This window comes from Chlorocebus sabaeus, chromosome 9 (genome assembly GCF_047675955.1).
Source record: "Chlorocebus sabaeus isolate Y175 chromosome 9, mChlSab1.0.hap1, whole genome shotgun sequence".
Lineage (NCBI taxonomy): Eukaryota > Metazoa > Chordata > Mammalia > Primates > Cercopithecidae > Chlorocebus > Chlorocebus sabaeus.
The window spans coordinates 128280756-128299815 of record NC_132912.1 but is presented as its reverse complement, the minus strand read 5'-3'; the positions used below and the strand labels follow the sequence as shown (position 1 = coordinate 128299815).

General features: G+C 39.9%; 1 protein-coding gene across 2 annotated transcripts in view; it reads right to left on the bottom strand.

The window, feature by feature from the left end:
• Positions 1-17604, bottom strand: part of EDRF1 (erythroid differentiation regulatory factor 1) — a 44055-nt gene extending 26451 nt beyond the window's left edge. Inside the window, exons 1-13 of one of the 2 annotated variants that reach the window (XM_007964364.3) lie at positions 17374-17604; positions 15878-16086; positions 14175-14241; positions 13378-13503; positions 11551-11675; positions 11157-11313; positions 7926-8027; positions 7551-7672; positions 6627-6738; positions 3491-3638; positions 3303-3411; positions 2862-2973; positions 828-1088 (exon numbers count right to left, since the gene is read on the bottom strand). In XM_007964364.3, coding sequence (XP_007962555.3) covers positions 828-1088; positions 2862-2973; positions 3303-3411; positions 3491-3638; positions 6627-6738; positions 7551-7672; positions 7926-8027; positions 11157-11313; positions 11551-11675; positions 13378-13503; positions 14175-14241; positions 15878-16086; positions 17374-17481 — 1758 coding nt within the window. In that variant the 5' untranslated portion in view covers positions 17482-17604. The remainder of the gene's footprint in view (positions 1-827; positions 1089-2861; positions 2974-3302; positions 3412-3490; positions 3639-6626; positions 6739-7550; positions 7673-7925; positions 8028-11156; positions 11314-11550; positions 11676-13377; positions 13504-14174; positions 14242-15877; positions 16087-17373) is intronic. The other variant, XM_007964365.3, reaches the window with a different exon arrangement.
• Positions 17605-19060: the final 1456 nt, after the last annotated feature.

The window sequence follows — 19060 nt, the reverse complement described above, 5'->3', positions numbered from 1 at the left end:
TCCAATGAGCATAATCTTGATGCTTTTGAGAGAAAAAAAAGCCAGCATGACGATGGTAAATCAATGGGGCAAGTGAAGGTCAGAAAGATGGGCAACGTTTTAGGGTGACAGAGATAGCCCCTCAAAAACTTGCTTAAAGTTTCCATCTGAAAGTTATACTCAGTGCTTAAATTAAGAGTTTATCTATAAATACAACTGTATTTCAGTTCAGGGAACAGCCAGAACTCTTAAGGTTGACCTAGATCTAATCATAGGGAGATGGTATGTTGAAAGGTATATACTGCCTGGAGATACACTGATGGTAGAAGGACAGTCAGGCCAACCCACACAGGGAGATATCTGTCTGGTCCTCTCCAGGGCAGAGACATGTCCAATATGGCAGACATGACCACCAGAGTCACGAAAAAAGTACTGTCTTATATAGCATCGGGATAATGTACCAGATCTCACCATACACAGCTCCAAGAGCCACCTCCTTCTCTACCCTAATTCTGTGTTCACCAAGCAACCCCAAAACTGGACAGAAGTGCCCTAGTAAGGAGACAAGACTATGACTACACACTGGTCACTGGAGAGGAAAATCCTTCACATAAGAATAGACAGACACCTGGTTTACACATCTGTCCACTATAGGCTTGCACAATGTGGGTCAGTTAACGTGGAACAATACTATAAAGCCAAGTTTTAGAATTCAGAAAATTAATGATTATTAGATGCTGGACCATGAAAGATTTATTGAAGCAATGGTATCTTTTGAAGGGCTAACTATATTCGATTAACAATTATGTTTCCTTGATAACAATTTAATATAAATTCCAAAGGCTTACTCTGATTTGATGAATAGATTTGTATTTTTCTGGTACTGACAGTTCTCCAACAGACTTGATTATAGCTACTGCTTTGCTATCATCCGATGGATCAGAGCTGGTGCTATAGGATCCATTTTCATCACTGTCGGGCATCTCTTCCTCCTCTTCACTATAACTTTCATCAGAATTCTCGTTTAAAGGAGATTCTGAATTTTCTTCCTTTTTAGGTTCATCCAGTTGAAAAAGTTCTGAAAGCATGTAATTGGCGGAAGCAATAATCTTATGAAAAAGAGAGAAATATGTGTAAATTACTGTCATAAAAAAATACGTGAATTTTAATACCATACCAACAAATTTTAGAAGGAGGTCGGCACACAGGCTGTTTCCACCATACAGACTGTAACACACACAGAAATGTTCCTAGTTCAAAGCTACCAATACTCTGGGTATGCTCCACAAAATCTTCATAGGTTGACACATTTCCTATTTCCTGAAATTACTCCATCCTGGGTCCTTTCTCTTAAAAGGTGTCAACTGAATTTCACTGGAGACAAACAAAAGCTTTTGAGTATAGAGTGTCATATCTAAAATATTAACAAATATTAATACCACCCTATACCAAGTAAGAAACCAGAATTTTTCCTTACAAACTATAAATTAATTCAAGTTTGTCTATAATAGGCAACTAATATTTATTATACAATCTATGGTTCTAAAAAAAAAATTACATTAACAAGGGAAAAGTCCATTCTGATATCTCTTAAAATTAGCATTTATATACGATCATTCATCCCATTCTATTATTTATCAGTTCTTAATCACAGACAATAGTCTTAACACCATTTTCCAACATCCACATAAACCACTCAAATTCCACTAAACACTGCCACCTCAGTCAGCAATTAGATATTTCAGTCAGAAACAAAATGTTTTACTATTTTTCTTCAAAAAAATTTCTGAGTTTGGTCTCTAGCATAATCTTTATCTCTAAATCAAATGTGGCTACAATTAAAATTACTTTGGCTCTTCGAAGAAAAATTGCATATCCTACATACCCTTACTGATTTGAACAGGATACAACCATTAGCCTTACAGTGAAAAATAAAGTTATGAAGCAAACAACCGCGGGTAAGGATGGTATAAAATTGTGGGGAGCATGACTGAGGGAATATTTTAAGAGATGCTTTTCCCCCCTCTCTTTAAAACAAATGTTACTAGCTTTTATTTAAGAGATGCTTTAATATCCTTAAGTGTGGAATGTGAACCCTATTTATATTAACAAAGTGGTAATAACAAAGTCTAATAGCAACAAAACAAAGAACTAAGAGCACTACTGTTAGAATTCCATGAGTTCTAAATTTATTGAGCAGTGCTAAGAGAAATGTAACATGAGTCACATACGAAATTTTAAATTTTCTAGTAGCTACATTTAAAAAGTAGAATCTGTGGAGGCCTGGCGCAGTGGCTCATGCCTGTAATCCCAGCACTTTGGGAGGCTAAGGTGGGCGGATCACGAGGTCAGGAGATCGAGACCATCCTGGCTAACACAGTGAAACCCCGTCTCTACTAAAAACACAAAAAATTAGCCGGGCGTGGTGGCAGGCACCTGTAGTCCCAGCTACTCGGGAGGCTGAGGCAGGAGAATGGCATGAACCCAGGAAGCGGAGCTTGCAGTAAGCAGAGATTGCGCCCCTGCACTCCAGCCCGGGTGACAGAGCGAGACTCTTGTCTCAAAAGAAAAAAAAAAAAAGTAGTAGAATCTGAGAAATTAACTTAAATATATTTAATCCAATATATGTAACATTGCATTTCAACATGTAATATGTACAGATACCCAACCTTCAAAATTCAGGGTGTATTTTACACTGACAGCACATGTCAATTCAGACAAAGCACATTTTAAGTGATCAACAGCTACATGTCATGTGCTAATGGCTACCACACTGAATAGGGCAGTTACAGAATATGAATCGGGAAGCTTTACTGTCTAGGTAACAATTCCCTGTTAGAATGCTAGAATTGTTTTAGAGAACACATAAACGTTAATCTTACTTGAGGATGCCTGCTTTTGTCCAATAATTTAAGACAATTAAGAAGCAACGTTCTAATAGTTCCATAGTGTTTCTTATTTTGATTCTTCTTCATCATCATGTTGCAAGCAACCCTAAAAAAAGAGTTTATATCAACTTTACTGCCCACCATTCATCACTGTCTGCAAGACTCAAGTCTAGGAGTGCTCTTGTTTCTTTCCAACAAAGAGCTGTAAGAAACAACAACATATTAAACTTTACACTTTACCCACCACCCCCAAAATGTTTACACTATTGTGCCATAAGAAAGCTGAGTAGTATTTGGTACAATGTGTATTTTATATCTTTCCCGCTACTATGAAAACCTAAAAGCATTTAAAAACCTTGGTTTGGATACTGTGGCTGTATGCTTTAAAACTTTATATAAGGCTACTTCTTCATCTAAAATTCTTAAAGCACTCACTTGTACAAGAGAATGGCCACTGGCATTGTGAATGGATTTTGGTATTTGTCTTCAGTTTCTTCACAAAGAGTAGTGAGGTCATAGAGCTTCACTATATCACTGCCACTTGCTGGAAAGAAAAACAAGCCTCATTTTACAACAGTTACTCAAATCAATTATTGTTCACTCAAGAAGTATTAATAGCTTACCTTTAAAGAGCCAATAGGTATGTCCTTCTTTGGTACAATTAGATTTCAAAAATGATAAAATATTCTGTGCAATGTCTTTTATGACTTTAGTAGAAAAATTAGAATTTTCCAAATTGGGAATTTCTTCTGTCTTTATCATTTCATATTTCTGTAAAACACAGACAGATGGAAAGCAGTTTAAGAGAAAACCTGAGGAAACAACACCTTCTTTTAAAAAAGCAACCAAATGCAGAAGTCCTGCAAATAGAGACCTGTGTAGCATGAAAGCGTTTAAACCTGTGGTTTTTAATCTGTTTTCTGCTGCAGCCTCCCAAAGGAATCTCATTCACCCCATCAGCAAGGGCAGCTCACTAGTGGGTAATTTCAATGGAGAATCACTACCAGATTTAGAACCTCAGATTTAGGCATGATCTGATTTCTGTTCTAACATGGAACAAACCATACTGAATACTTTTCCTCCACTTTAATGGTTTTCAACTGGGAAGATGGTAAATGAAGGTAGGCTTTACCCAGCAAGATTTTAAAACACATGTATTTCTGGCCTTTTCTTTTGCTAGAGTCGGTGGCTCAAGGAGAGAGAATCATTCAGGAAACTTTTCTGGCAGACACTTCTCTTCCCTTATCTACGGACTTTATTACTTCACAGGGATGGAGCAGGCGGGTATGGAGGTGGCAATACGAGTAAAGGCTTCATGGACATTACTACCACTATTTTAACAGTGCCTTTGCATTTTTCTTGTTTGTCTTCTGTGCACACTTTCCTAAACACCTCCTACCACATTTTCTGAACTACTCTAAAACTAGAAACTTTAAATCAACTGGAACGTAAGACCAAACACAATCGTCTAAGGTTGATTTTCACCCCACTTTGTTCACTGAAGTCCCCAATGTTGATTATTTCCTTCCTCAAAACACTCCTTTCCCATATTTTAATCTGCGCTATTCTTGTTCTCCTTCTCTCTCTCTAAATGCCCTTCTATTTTTACCCCTATGGGGAGAGGCTCCAATGGCTGATTTTAATAGATTCCCAGGTGACGAAATCTGACAGTATCTAGGTAGATGATGCTTCAATTTATTTCTCTAATGGCTGCAACTTCAAAATGCTCACTAGACATTTTTATACTTTCCTCAAACTGAACATGTGACAAAAACATATTACCTTCCCTGTCTAAACCAATTCAACATCCTTCTCTTAATAAATGACACCACCATTATTCTAGCCCTAAACCCTGGAATCCCCTTTGACTCCTCTTCCCCTCCACCTTGTTAACGCTTTATCTGCCTGTCTCTTTTCTCCTGCTCCCCACTCCCACCCCAGCCTCCCACTAAATGTTGCCATTTAGGGAGATGGTCTAACAGTGGTTTTCAATCAAGACTGCAAACCAGAATCATATACCAGACTTTCTGAAAAGACAAGAGGTGCACATCCTACTGATGCTAGAACACTGGGGGCCCAAGCAAGAACATTTTTAAAGAGGCCACAAGTGATTCTGATGCACAACCAGGTTAAGAATCACTGGGTTGGAATATAATGGTTCAAAGCATGTCCTCAGCCAGAGAGAGGCACAAAGACTGGCACCGCCACTCACTACTAAGGTGACCCTGGGCAACTCACTTGAGCTCCTTGATCCTCAGTCTCTCTTTCCATCAAATAGGAATAACAGCATGTGAGGTAGCTAAGAAGATCAAATAAGGTAAAGCATTTAAAGCATTCAGCAAAGTGCTGGGATCAAATAAGCACTCAATAAATGCTATCTATTCTTACCATTGCTGATTCTTAACAGTTTCTCTCTAGTGGAAGTACATTATACTATTTGCAAAATGGTACAATGCCTCCAGTTTTCTTGTCTCTAAGTCCTCTTTGTCTATCCTATACACTATCTCTAAATTAATATTCTAACACAACAAATTTCCCCTCCTAGATGCAAAGCCTTCACTGATTCCAGATTACCAACTGAACCAAGTCCATACTCCTTAGCTCAACATTTAAGATCTCCATCATTTGATCATGACTTTTCCAACCTTATTTGCAGCTATTCTGCTACCTAAATCCTGTGTTCCCTAGTTGGATTTATTATCAATCCTTTCATGTATTTACACTAGACTTTTAAAATCCAGCTCTTATTTTTTGAGATACTACCTATTATTCAGGACTCAGTGAAGATGCCCCTTCTTCCACAAAGTCTTTCTTCCAATGTTAGTGCTCAGCCCCTTCTCTGATGATCTAGACTTGTGTGTGTGTATTACACTTCTCATTCTTATCTGTCTCCTCCTGTTTTCTCTGCATATTATTTCCCATTAGATTATCTCTTTCTGAGTAACAACCAAGCTTATTCTTTGTTTTCCTTCAACCATTATTTATTGTTTAAATTCTAAATTTTTTATTTTTTTGAGACGGGGTCTTGCTCTGTCACTCATACTGGAGTGCAGTGGCACGATCATAATTCACTGCAGCCTCAAATTCCTGGGCTCCAGTGATCCTCCTGCTTCAAGCCCCCAAGTAGCTGGGACTACAGACATGCACCACCATGCCCAGCTAAGTGTGTGGGTTTTTTTCCTACAGTTAGGGTCTCGCTACATTGCCCAGGTTGGTCTTGAACTCTCAGCTTCAAGTGATCCTCCTGCCTCAGTCTCCTGAGTAGCCTGGGATTACATGCAAGAGCCAACATGCCTGGCTTCCCCCAACACTTATAATGGGGATACATGTCTTCTAAATAGAATATGCTGAATAAGAATTTGCTATATAAGCTATCTACCATACACAATTTTTACAAAGTATTTCCTTAAAACTTTGCGTGTACTGAGTAGATATTTACATAATGAAGAAACGCCTCCATTGTATAGACACTTTCAGTTAATTATTAATGAGTGCTTGGCATTAAAATTAGACTTCTATGGCTACAAATGCAGGTTTTCATACATTTATGAACTTCCTCCAAATTACCTGTAAAATTATACTTCTATAACATCTAAAATTCTGTTATCACCAACTTAAATGTACACTCAAATTGCTTATTCACAGGTATCTTCCCTGCCAAAAATGTACCTTAGTACTTTAAGGCCATAAAGACTTTGGTGAGGAACTCTCTGTACCAATTTGCATTTGAGAGATTACAAAAATCACACTGTATCTTACCTGTACAATTCCGTTTACATGAAAACACATCACAAGCTCTGGTACATTGCATATCAAGTTGTCCAACCAATAGTCAATTCCAGTTAGCACATTAATTGGTTTGTTGTTATCCCTAAAAATATACATTTCTAGCGTTATTTGGTTTAATTAAGATGTTCCTTAATGAATCATCTGAAAGTTATTTCACCATTTAAGTATTTTAAGCTGTCCTCTCTTGATAGAAAATGCCATCTATGCTTTCTTTTCTGATAAGATATGCACATGCAGCTCAGTGGTTGTGCTATATTTAACAACTCTCCAAAAGCTTGCTTGTATTTCTAACTGACACTGATAAGTTTTCAGTAAGAATAGAAGACAATATGATAGGAAAGGACTGTGAGCCCACTGCCTGCTCCTCACACAACTTGAGAAAGACTGAATACCATACAAGACCATGCTTAAGTTCGAATTCACATTGGCTGATGTCAACAAATACATGTGGAGCATTAAGCAAAATGCTCACAAGTAGTTAGTAGGAAGCTCTCTAACTAATTAAATAAACTGTCTTGGATATTCTCACAAGTTGTAGATTCAGACCTAAGACTAGTTCAGTCCAACAAACCTCTGGCTCTATTCAATGAGGTCTAGAATGAAGACTCAGCTATAGGCCTGCCTTTCAGCATTTGTTGATAGTAGCTCCTTCCTTAATGTGGCCATTTCAACTGGCAGGGGAAGGAGGGAGGTGAAAAATCCTAGAGAAAGAGGAAGATGCCCAAACAGATGGAACACTGATTCTTTCTTTTTGAGACAAGAGTCTTGCTCTTTCGCCTAGGCTGGAATTCAGTAGCATGATCTTGGCTCACTGCAACCTCAGCCTGATGGAACAGATTCTAAAGGAAGAATTTAAATACCATAAGCTTGAGAAGGGGTACGATGTTGGTTTACCTGAGACGTAAGCTGACTGCTGGGTATCTGCCTCCTCCAAATATGGGCATGTTGGAGCCAACCAACATATGGATATCTTCAAACGTCCAAAGAATATTCCGAACGAAATCATTTTTAAGACCCTGTGATTTAAAACAGGAAAGATTATAATAAACAGTCAATCTGTAATTTCCCCCTATGATCCATAAAAAGACTAGAAAAAGGAAGAGACAAAGAAGACAAAGTCAGGCCCCAGAGCTAAGACCACAAAGATGCTTAGAAAGCAATTTCAGGACCAAGTGGAGTTTTTCCCTATCAATTTTGACTTAGACTAGTTTTGAAATGACGAAGTAGACTGGGGATTGGCTGTCACCGTGGACACCATGGAAAGCATACCTGACTGTGCTCCCCGTCATTGAATAAAGTAGTCAGGTTTTGTTCTTTGGGTGCTGAGGCCACATGCCCCACTATGTATGAGGGTTCAAGAGGCTCACTTCCCTGTGAAAAGTGCAAGGATAAGGAGTGATTCTGCTGTCAACATTTCTTAAAATTGACCCAGTGTTGAAGAGTATCACCTAAATATTCAAAGCACACACTTCAAATCTACCATTGTGAATTAGGCCAATACAAATAATAACACTCCTCACTGGGGGGCCTGCTCTGGCTAGTGATCACAGCTACCACAAGAAGCGAATCACATTTAGATCTTACTCAAGTGAGACAGATTAAAGATTATTCTAAACATCCAAAGTTTTTCATTTTTCTCCTTTTTTGTGCATCTGATTACCACTGCTCTTTCAGCCTACTCCATCTGTATTGAATTTAAAAATTCTAAGGAACTGGCCAGGCACGATGGCATGTGCTTGTAGTCCAAGCTACTTGGGAGGTCAACATGGGAGGATTGCTTGAGCCCAGGAGTTCGAATCCAGCCTGGGCAACATAGTGAGACTCTGTCTCTTAAAAAAAAGAAATTCCTAAGAAATCTTACTCAGCCACAGTTTGAGATACTCATTATCTTAGCAGTCTCCAGTTTAGCATTTCCTGATGTGTGTTTCACAGAACACTAGCTCCTGGGTAACTGAATGAAAATTTTCCAGAGTCAGGTTTGAAAGATGACATTTACCAAGTATTCACTTGCGTGGAGTAACAATATTTATTTCTATTAAAACAATAAATATATAATAAGCAATCCTGCAATAGAAAAATCTACTTTGCCTTTGTAAAAACCAATGTTTCCCAAATTTATTTAATCTCGGACACTTTTTGTTCTTAAGATATTCTCTGGAATACAGTTTTTTTTTGAGAGAGAGAGTTGCCCAGGCCGGAGTGCAGTGACGTGATCTCAGCTCACTGCAACCTCTGCCTCCCGGGTTCAAGCAATTCTCCTACCTCAGCCTCCCAAGTAGCTGGGATTACAGGCACGTGCCACCATGCCCAGTTAATTTTTTTTTTTAGTAGAGATGGGGTTTTGCCGTGTTGGCCAGGCTGGTCTCAAAGTCCTGGCCTCAAGTGATCCGCCCACCTTGGCCTCCCAAAGTGTTGGGATTACAGGTGTGAGCCACTGTGGCCGGTCTGGAATACATTTTAGAATACACTTAGGAAGTGGGCCCTTTGACACTGGGGAAACTCAGCCTACCACTCAATTTTCCAACCATTAGGAAAGTAGTGCAGCCATTAAGAAATACTACTTTAAGCTTTTAATGTCAGTGCCTCGACAGAGCCCAAGACAGGCACGTGTGTGCTGCTTATTCCACAAACATCTGTCTTCCTTGTTATCTGTGTGTGCCAACAGGCTTGGCACCTGCCTGGGAAGCGTGTGTGACTACAAGCACAGGTGGCTCTCTAGCACTTCCACTGTGCCTTGTCTTCTCCCTCAGGAGTCCTAAGATAACTTTAAACTCTTTTTTATTTTATTATTTGTTTACACAGACAAGTTAACAATTCATGAACTGATTCGCAAAACAGTTTGCCAGGCAGTTGCTTTAGTCAGAGTATGGGCCCTAGGTTACAATGTTCTCAATAAATGTCTGGCTCTAAGGCCATCCCACAGTCACCTATTTAACCTCTGTAACTGCTCAACAAAGATCTCAAACCAGCAGTTTTAGCTTTTGGAAAAAGAATTTGTGCAGAGATACCCTGCAAATATAAACAAACCTCTAAAGCTGAAATTTAGGCAGTATAATAAGAGAAAAGTACTCTGTAAGAGACTCTTATGGTAGGCTAGCTCTGCCTAGGGATACACCACTGCTACGATGATCTGACTGCTAGTAGGGCCTTGCTAACTGTGTGTGGAGTACACAGACAGAGTGGGGTATTGCTGGAGGAACAGGCTTCTGCAGGTAGAAAGATCATGTATGCCCTAGCCTGAGAGTTTCGCCAGCTGTATGACCATGTGAAACATCTTTTGATGAGCTTTAGTTTACTTATTTGTACAATATGCAGCTCCAAGAATGAAAAAAAAAAAAAAAAAACTTGTACAAACATACATATCAAAGTACATGGCATAAGAGCTATTCAGTAAACGCCAGTTTGCTTCCTCCACACATAAGTCTACAGATTCCCAAGTCTCCAAAAGTTTTCACAGTAATTCCTAAACAAGGTAAAGACAGAATAACACCGGGAGATGGGTGAGATGGGTAATAAGGAGGGTAGTATTTGTATTATGTAGTCTTTTCTCCCTTCTGAATCATAGAACATCCCTACTTCTTGGTTGTTACCACTATGTGACTTGCATATTAATTACTTCCTTCCTTTTCCTTACATTTTTCTCACTTTTGAAAAAAATTCGAATTCATTATGGAGTTTTATGGGATGCTTTCTCTATTTTAAACCAACTGAAACTAAAATCGAGTTAAATGTATTTGCTCCCTGTAATTTGTGAAGATTGAAACAATCTGGTTGAATAGTGCTCAATATGTGGGAACACACAGCAAGAGGGAAGACGTAATTTATCAAGTTACAGATCTTATTATCCATTTATCTATCTATTTTCCTGAAAAGAGACATGCCACAATTTACATCTATAGCCTTATTTTATTCTTTGATAGATACAATAAGCACAAAAATAAATAAGCAATAAGAAGAAACAAGGATGTAAGAGATAAAAAGGACAACCCAGTCCATTCCCTTTTCTAAAAGTTTTATAACATGAATATGGACTAAGTTTCAGGAATTTTATCGGGAAAATCCTAAAGGGATATTTTAGGCCTAACAATCTGACTAAAAGTTATGAAAAAGGTTAGAACTTAAATTACAAACAGGCCTCTGAATCTCTGTATTTTATAGGTATTTCTTACATATCTAAAGTTAAAAATATACTATATCTCTATATAACACTCACCACTTTAGGGAGATAATCAGTATTAATAAACATATCAGTAAACTATTATAAAATATTTTGATTTTATAAAAAAGTCTGATCTAACCACTTATAACAGCTCTTGTAAATTCTATTGTGAAAAACTAAAAAGTATTTCTCCCACTCCATAAACTGATAGAAGTCTTTTTTCCCTCATTACATAAGCTGACAGAATATTTCTTATTCCTGTTCTTTTTTTTTTAACAAGATGTTAAAAAAAGGCTTTGTCTTTCTAAAGGAGTTTCTAGAATTAGCATTTAAGTACTAACCTGACTGGAAGCACTGGGATCTTCAGAAACTGAAGAAGGCATTTCGAAGGGAGCGGGCCATGAAGCCCCTTCCGAATCATTTGTCTGATCTGAACTGGACGATTCCTGCTGTTCTGCGGTAGATGAGACAGGCTGAGCAGCTCCATCACCATTGATACTGGCCAAACCAGAAATAAAAAAGGATCACTGTTACTAAAGTTAACTTTATGCAACAGTCTACCCGTTTATAAAAACTACAATCTGTAATTAAGCATACATCTCGGAAAAAAGAAATATGAAATAAATGTTAACAGTATCATAGGGGCCAAACTTAAATTATTATTTGTATAAGCTTCAAACTAAATTTTAGATCAGAATTCCCTTTTTCTCTTTAGAGAAATAAGTAGCCGAGTACCTGTAATATAAAAACTTGGAAAGAATTGCCTTTTGATACCAGTGCTCCTTGCTCTTTTTCTTCCTCTGCCACTTCTGGTCAATTAGTCTTTGATAAAACTCTTTCAACCATGTCCAGTCACCAGTCTGGATAACATGAGATACATATTATTAATACAACACACATAGTCGAAACAATGTTCCTTAGTACTATCTTACAGAAAAGTCTTTTATTTTTTGAATATGGTTTCATAAACACAAATTCATTAAAATCTTATCTTTCTGGGTCAACGCATACCACGTTTCTTTTGTTTTTTGTTTCCTAAAGGAAACCCATCTTCCCCCTCTCCTAACAGTCTGGGAGAGGTGAGTCTTCTCTATAACATGTTTTTTTTTTTTTTTTTTTTAGGCGGAGTCTCGCTCTGTCGCCCAGGCTGGAGTGCAGTGGCTGGATCTCAGCTCACTGCAAGCTCCGCCTCCCGGGTTCCCGCCATTCTCCTGCCTCAAGACTCCCGAGTAGCTGGGACTACAGGCGCCCGCCACTGCGCCCGGCTAGATTTTTGTATTTTTTTAGTAGAGACGGGGTTTCACCGTGTTAGCCAGGATGGTCTTGATCTCCTGACCTCGTGATCCGCCCGTCTCGGCCTCCCAAAGTGCTGGGATTACAGGCTTGAGCCACCGCGCCTGGCCTCTATAACATGTTCTTTAGCAGCTGGAGAAGGTCTCACTTTGCACACTATATTGAAATGATCTGTGTGTTTATAACCCCAAACAATGAACTGCTAAGGAGCAAGGCCTGTGATTTGTTCACTGTCACATCCGAGTGCCTAGGCTCATACTCACATGATGAACTAAACTGTGGTCTTTTCAAAGGAAAAAAACACTTATTTTAAATGTCCTTTAAATCACCATAGCTTAATTTTCTTTATCAAAGCACTGTAGGAATATTCTTTAAAGATTGACTATGAACTATTTCTTGCCAGCCCAAGAAAAGTACAGATATGGAGGGTAATCCTTGAGAAACTGCAACAATGTTATGTTTTTCAAAAGTATCCATTCTCAACATGTGGGAAAAACAGTCCCTACCAACATACAATTTGAGAATCTAAGCTAAAGAGCATCAATTAATTCTAATTGCCACAGCCATGTGTCATTTAACAATGGGGATATATTCTGAGCAACGGTGATTTTGTCCTGGTGTGAACATCACAGAGTGTTACTTACAGAAACCTGGATGGTACAGCCTACTCCGTACCTAGGTCATATGGTATAGCCTATTGTTCCCAGGCTACAAATCTGCACATGTGACTGTACTGAATATCACAGGCAATGGTAACACAGTGGTAAGTATCTGTGTATCTAAACATTGCAAATACAGTAAAAATACAGTATATTATAATCCTATGGGACCACCGGTATATGCAGTCCATCACTGACTGAAATGTTATTATGGGCACATGACTATATTTATTCAGAGGAATAGCTTCTAATATTTTTCACATTTTCCAGTAGCCATGCTTCATGAGAATCTGTTTAGGGGAGACATTAAAGGATTTTTAAAAATATTAAACTAGTCCCTTAAATTTCACAGATTTTTCACAACTTTCTTCATCTTTTTTCTTGTAAGAAAGAATCTGGCTGTTGGAATCAATAAAATAATTTTCTTCACTATTCTCATTCTCTTCTTGTTTCTTCATTCAAGCTTTTCTATCTTCAGCAAAACTTTCAGTTTCCCGATTGTTGAAGTACTCAACTACATTTCCACTTTGGCCATTCTCTGAAACAAAATCATATTTCTAGTGCTCTTAAGCTGTTAATGTTTTGCTGGATTTTTTCACAAAAGCATTACCTGAGATGATCTCATAAAGAGTTCTTGAATATCTAGCTCATCTAGTAACAGAGTCCTTCCTATGCGGTGTACTGCCATGCTCACGTGCGACTTGCTGTAGGGAATTTTCAGGAGTTTTTTTATGTTCTTAAAAAATTAAGAGAAAAAAATAGTTGAGAAAGACTGTTTTAGTGTGATTTGGAATCTTTTAAATTTTAGCTTCATTCATTTTAAAGCGTAATAAACCTTATTTCCTTAAGGTTATACAAACAGAACTTTAAACAAAGAGCTACACGCAAACACACAGAGGATGGAGCATTCAAACCAGAATCACGTAGACTTTATGAGTCACACTATGTCAGTGACAGTCGAACATTTATTTTTACATGATAGGATTTCTTAAAGTTAAGGGTGGATACGTCACACTGTTATGCTGACCCAGGCTTCTAGCATATCAGATCAAAGCCAATAACGATCAATAGATTTTACTAGAAATATCATTTGTAACTCAATTGGTAACATATACAGAATAATCCCAAACACTATAATTAGTTTCAATTACTATCATTAAAATATAACCATCAGTATTATTACCACTGCCAGTGTTTGGGGATTATTCCTTCCTCTTTAAATAAAAATGTGGTAAACAATGATACTTTAATAACAAAAAAGATATTCAATAATCAGATAAGTTTTATCTTATTTCATCACTAATTTCTCAAGACTTGCAAATTTATATCATGCAAAACACAGCATGGTATAAAACACCTATCACAAAACACCCCCAAAATTACATTAGGCGACAAAATAACACTTACTTCAGAGTCAGAGACAACATCCACATCATTTCCCACTGAATCAATAAAGTCATATGCCATGCCAAAGCTACCAAAGAGAAAAAAGGACACTGGTTATATGGTCATGCTCATAATCATGCAAGTAGAGTTTAATAACAATACTTCATTGCTTCTAGGATACACATTTTCCACATTTTAACAACTCTGAAACCAGGATGTGTATCACCATCACAGCTGGCAAGATTTTTCTTCTTAGTGGCACTAAAATCATGCTGTGTCTGAAGTCAATGGCATCTTAGATTTGATAAGACATGGTAATAATCATTAGAAGCATCCAGTAGGAAATATTTCAAATAAAAACAATTATTTTATTTTTGTAATCACAAAACCCAAAGTCTCCAAGGGAAAATAGTTCAAAACTTTATTCTTTTCAGGTGGAGAGATAAGAAAAACAGAAACATGTATCAGGATTTTACTTTCTGAGATTGTGAAATACAATACCTCTTTCAAAAAACACACATGAAAAAAATGCACCTGACACCAAATCAGCCACAAAAGGAAATGGAAAAAAACTGTTAATTGAGCAGCCAACTGATGCCACGTACCACCTGAGGCACATCTATAGTCTACAAGCCTGAAAGGTACCCAACATCGCCATGTTCCAATTACTAAATGGCAGTCAGGACACTTACCAAGGACCGCCTGACAGCAAAGTATGCTTTGTGATTTACTGTATGCTTGACTCAAATTATTTCGCCCTTCTCAGTTTCCGTTTTCTCAGGTGCAAAATAATTAACAGTGCCTATCTCAAAGAGTTATCGTGAGAATTAAATGAGATAAGCATAAAAAATACTTGGCACAGCATTTGCATAGAGTTAATATAATTATTCAAATTTCCTCGCAGCATTTAATTATGTTGACAAATCATAATTAAGCCATTCTTTTAAAAAATGATATTTGGGATATTCCCAACTTTTTGCTCCTATAAATGATGCTACACACAAACAGTATTTTTGCAAATATAACTTTTATTTTCTGGGGCTTTAGGATAATTTCCAAACTACCAGCTCATAAAGTATTAGTGTATTTGTGCCCGTTGCTACAAGTTACATGGACATATTGTAGATTGAGTGGCTGAGAAGGGGGAAGAAGAAAAGAGAACCCCACACATTAAATGGCCTACAATATGGACATTAGTACATTTTTCTCTATAGGACCTCAGGCTACTCTCTCAACTTTAAATACCATCAGCAGAATTTCTGGTGCCAAAGTCAAGGTGTAGGTCACCCAACATGCTGGGTTTTTAAATCTGGCTTTTCCAGATCAACCTGCCACCACTGATTGAAAAACTCCACAGGAAAGATGAAACAATGTTCAAGGTTTTCCTCCTCATGCACCAAGCTGATCCTTTGTATTCATATATTCAAAAGGTATGCAAATTGGCTAAAATAAAAGGGCTGATTGAACTTTGGCGGTCAAAACTCATCTTTGCTAATAACGAGATGCAGACTTGAAAGAAGCATATGCAATTGATATTGTATGTACATCTTCATATTGTAACATCATCTATTATCAGAATAAAAAGCCTTTGAAAATCAAATGTGATCTTTCTCTAAAGAGAAATCTCGACAAGTTAATGGGCATTACAAACTGAATTTAAAAGCAAATTAGAGTTTTAAGTGAGGGTGGAGGGGCAGGTAAAAATGCCACTGATTAATATTTACCTTGAAAATGGCTTGCTTTTCTTGCTGTTGCCAAGAATGGTAGTTCCTGCCGGCCCTAGTTTGGCACTCTCTCGTAACCAGTTGGCAGGTGGGAGTTTCAAGTCTGTTTTCTCTTCGAGGCGTGCAAATGCTGTTCGAGGAGGGGCAGAAGAGTATTTCACCACAGCTCGGCTCTTCACTTCATTGCCTCCAAGAAATAAAGCTGATCCCTAATGAACACATTGGGTGAAACTGTAATGAAAATTACTAGGAACGAAAAAGCTCACCTTCTTAAAAAAGAAAACAAGAACCTGTCACACCAGGCTTCACAAGGAACGGATGCCACATGTTACTAACAGGACTTAATAAATTTGAGCATAAATGCTAACATTTATTTAGTTCTTTTACACCAACTTCAAAGAAAAAAGATGAGTCAAGGAGTATGACGGTCATGGTTACCAGCTAGAAAACGGACGACCTACTCTACCTTTTTATAATGTGGAGAAGCAGAAACCAAGGAGACTCAGTGGTAACACGTTAACTAAATGCAAACTTCAATAAAGCCTATTTTCAGTATCAAAGATGTATTTTAATTCTTTTTTTTTTTTTTTTTTAATTTTGAGTAGTAGTCTCGCTTTGTTGCCCAGGCTGGAGTGCAGTGGAGCAATCATGGCTCACTGCAACCTGGGCTTCCGGGGTTTAAGCCATTCTCCTGCCTCAGCCTCCCTAGTAGCTGGAATTACAAGCGTGCACTACCACGCCCGGCTAATTTTTGTAGTTTTAGTAGAGACGGGGTTTTGCCATGTTGGCCAGGCTGGTCTCGAACTCCCCGACCTCAGGTGATCCACCCGCCTCGGCCCCTCAAAGTGCTGAGATTACAGGCGTGAGCCACCGCGCAGGGCCAAAGATGTATTTTAATTTTAATAACACATCATTCATAAAGTGGTGTGGTAGAATATTTGAGCCTTTTTTTGTTTTAATGCAAATATTTAGTAATTGATGCATCGGTTCATGCATGTATGCATGGTTCGAATAGTCCTGAGTCTCTAACTTCACAGCAAGGCACTGGGGGTTCGTTCCTCACAACCTGCACTTGCACACTCCCAAAGCAAGTTCAGTGTCTGGGTTCAATATTCTAACCTTTCACGCAGTCCCTTTTCTGCCTGGCAAACATTTTACACCTTTTGTGAATTAGTTCGGTCTCATTCTCGGCGAGTCACTGCCTGGCATCGTTTCTTTCCTCCTGCTTTGCACGACTGTGCCACGTTTTGGAACGACATATTTACAAGAACCCTCCGTGAGAGCAGAGATCGTATCTAACTCACCTGTAGGCTACCAGGACTGCTTTTAATACGAATACCTGCCGAAAGGAACACGGACTTCCACTCCCTGTTTTGGGGTGTCAGGGAAACATGGACAAGCCTCCAGAATCTGCCGGGAACCGTGGCATCCCTCCCCGGTGGAGCGGATCCTCGGCTCCCGCATCCCTGGCAGGTGCCACTCCGCGGAAGACTCACCTGTGCAGAAGGTTCCTCGGATTCTCCCTGGGACAGGAGGCTGAGCCTTCCTCGAGCGGCGGCCCCGGCCGGCTGCCCCTCGGCTCCGGCCTCCTTGGGATCCCACATCACTTCGATCCAGGTCAGGCGAGACGAAGGGGGAGCGGAACAGCAGCAACAGCCACCCGGGCCCAAAGCACGGCAAGCGCCAGATACGCTCCGCGGACCGCACTTCCGGTCTCTACCAGGAAGAAGTAGCTGTGACTCCCCATTAAATCTCGCGATCTTTGTCCCATAGGCCCGGCCCCGCCTCCCGCTGCGGGTGCCACCTTTGCGGCCAGGGCGGGAAGTGTAGTGCGCCTGCGCTTGTCCTAACCTCTTCGGGAGACTGCTTCTCGCGGTATCTGACTCCTAGATTCCGCCCTCTGCACGCCGCTCGCGGTATCTGACGCTCAGGCTCCGCCCCCTGCACGTCTTTGTTGGCAAACAGTTCAGGGGGTGTTGCGAGCTTGCAGGTAGTCTTCGCGTGGGAGGGGACGTGCAGCCGTCTGCGCTACCGTTGGCTCCGGTTACGTGAATTAGTGAGGGCTTCGCATTTCTTCCCCAAGCTTCAGTGTCACCTCTTTTCACGCGGGCACCCCGAGGGCCCGGACTGGAAAAGCGAGCCAGCCATCTCAAGACTGGGCACCCCTGCCCGCCTTTTCGTGCCCGTGTGGCCCCATCCTGGGTGTGGGAGCGGCGGGGCTTCCGGAGAGGACGCTGGGACGCGCGGACGAGGCCCTCCTGGTTTAGGGAATGGGTGGCTTTCGGAGGCTCCTGGGGGCCCGGCATGCCCGCTGCTTGCGGGGCGTCCCAGGCGGTGCAGGAACCCTGAGACGCTGCACCTGTGACCTGACAACGCGTATGTTTCCATTCGAGCGCTCTGGGTGGGCCTGAGACTCGGCGTTTCTCACGGGTTCCCAGGAGGTTTCTTTGAGTAGCCAGGAGGTGGAGAAATAGCCCGGGCCGTTTGCAAGCTTTGAAGGTCCGGGCTCTCTTACTTTCCCACTCTTCAGTGTCATCTCAAACTGTCAAACGCAGCCACATCCATCATACAATACATGTTTTGTAGTAAAAGTGTTTTGTTGTGCCGTAAGATACAGAAAGTGTTTTTAAAAATTAACTTGGTTCCTGCAGTTTGGCTATCTCAATTTGTAATTCACATTTGGCTCTGATAACTCACTATCCTGTCCGTTTTCAGGAATGCTCCTGACGAGCAAGCATTCAACGCACAAATTGCTTTCAAATGTAACAAAACAATTTTATGAATTAAATGTAACAAGCCAGGCGCGGTGACTCACGGCTGTAATCCCTGCACTTTGGGAGGCCGTGGTAGGCAGATCGCCCGAGGTCAGATCGAGACCGCCTGACCAACAGGGTGAAAACCCATCTCTACTAAAAATACAAAAATTAGCCAGGTGTGGTGGTGGGCGCCTGTAATCCCAGCTACTAGGGAGGCTGAGGCAGGGAGGCTTGAACCCGGGGGGCGGAGCTTGCAGTGAGCTGAGATTGCACCACTGCACTCCAGCGTGGGCGACACAGCAAGACTCCGTCTCAAAAAAAAAAAAAAAAGCCAATGTGCAATATGATCTTAATTTTAAAAAGTCTCCATTTCTGTATCTGTGTCCACAAAAACAGATCTGAGTCGTGAAATGAAGTGATTTAAATT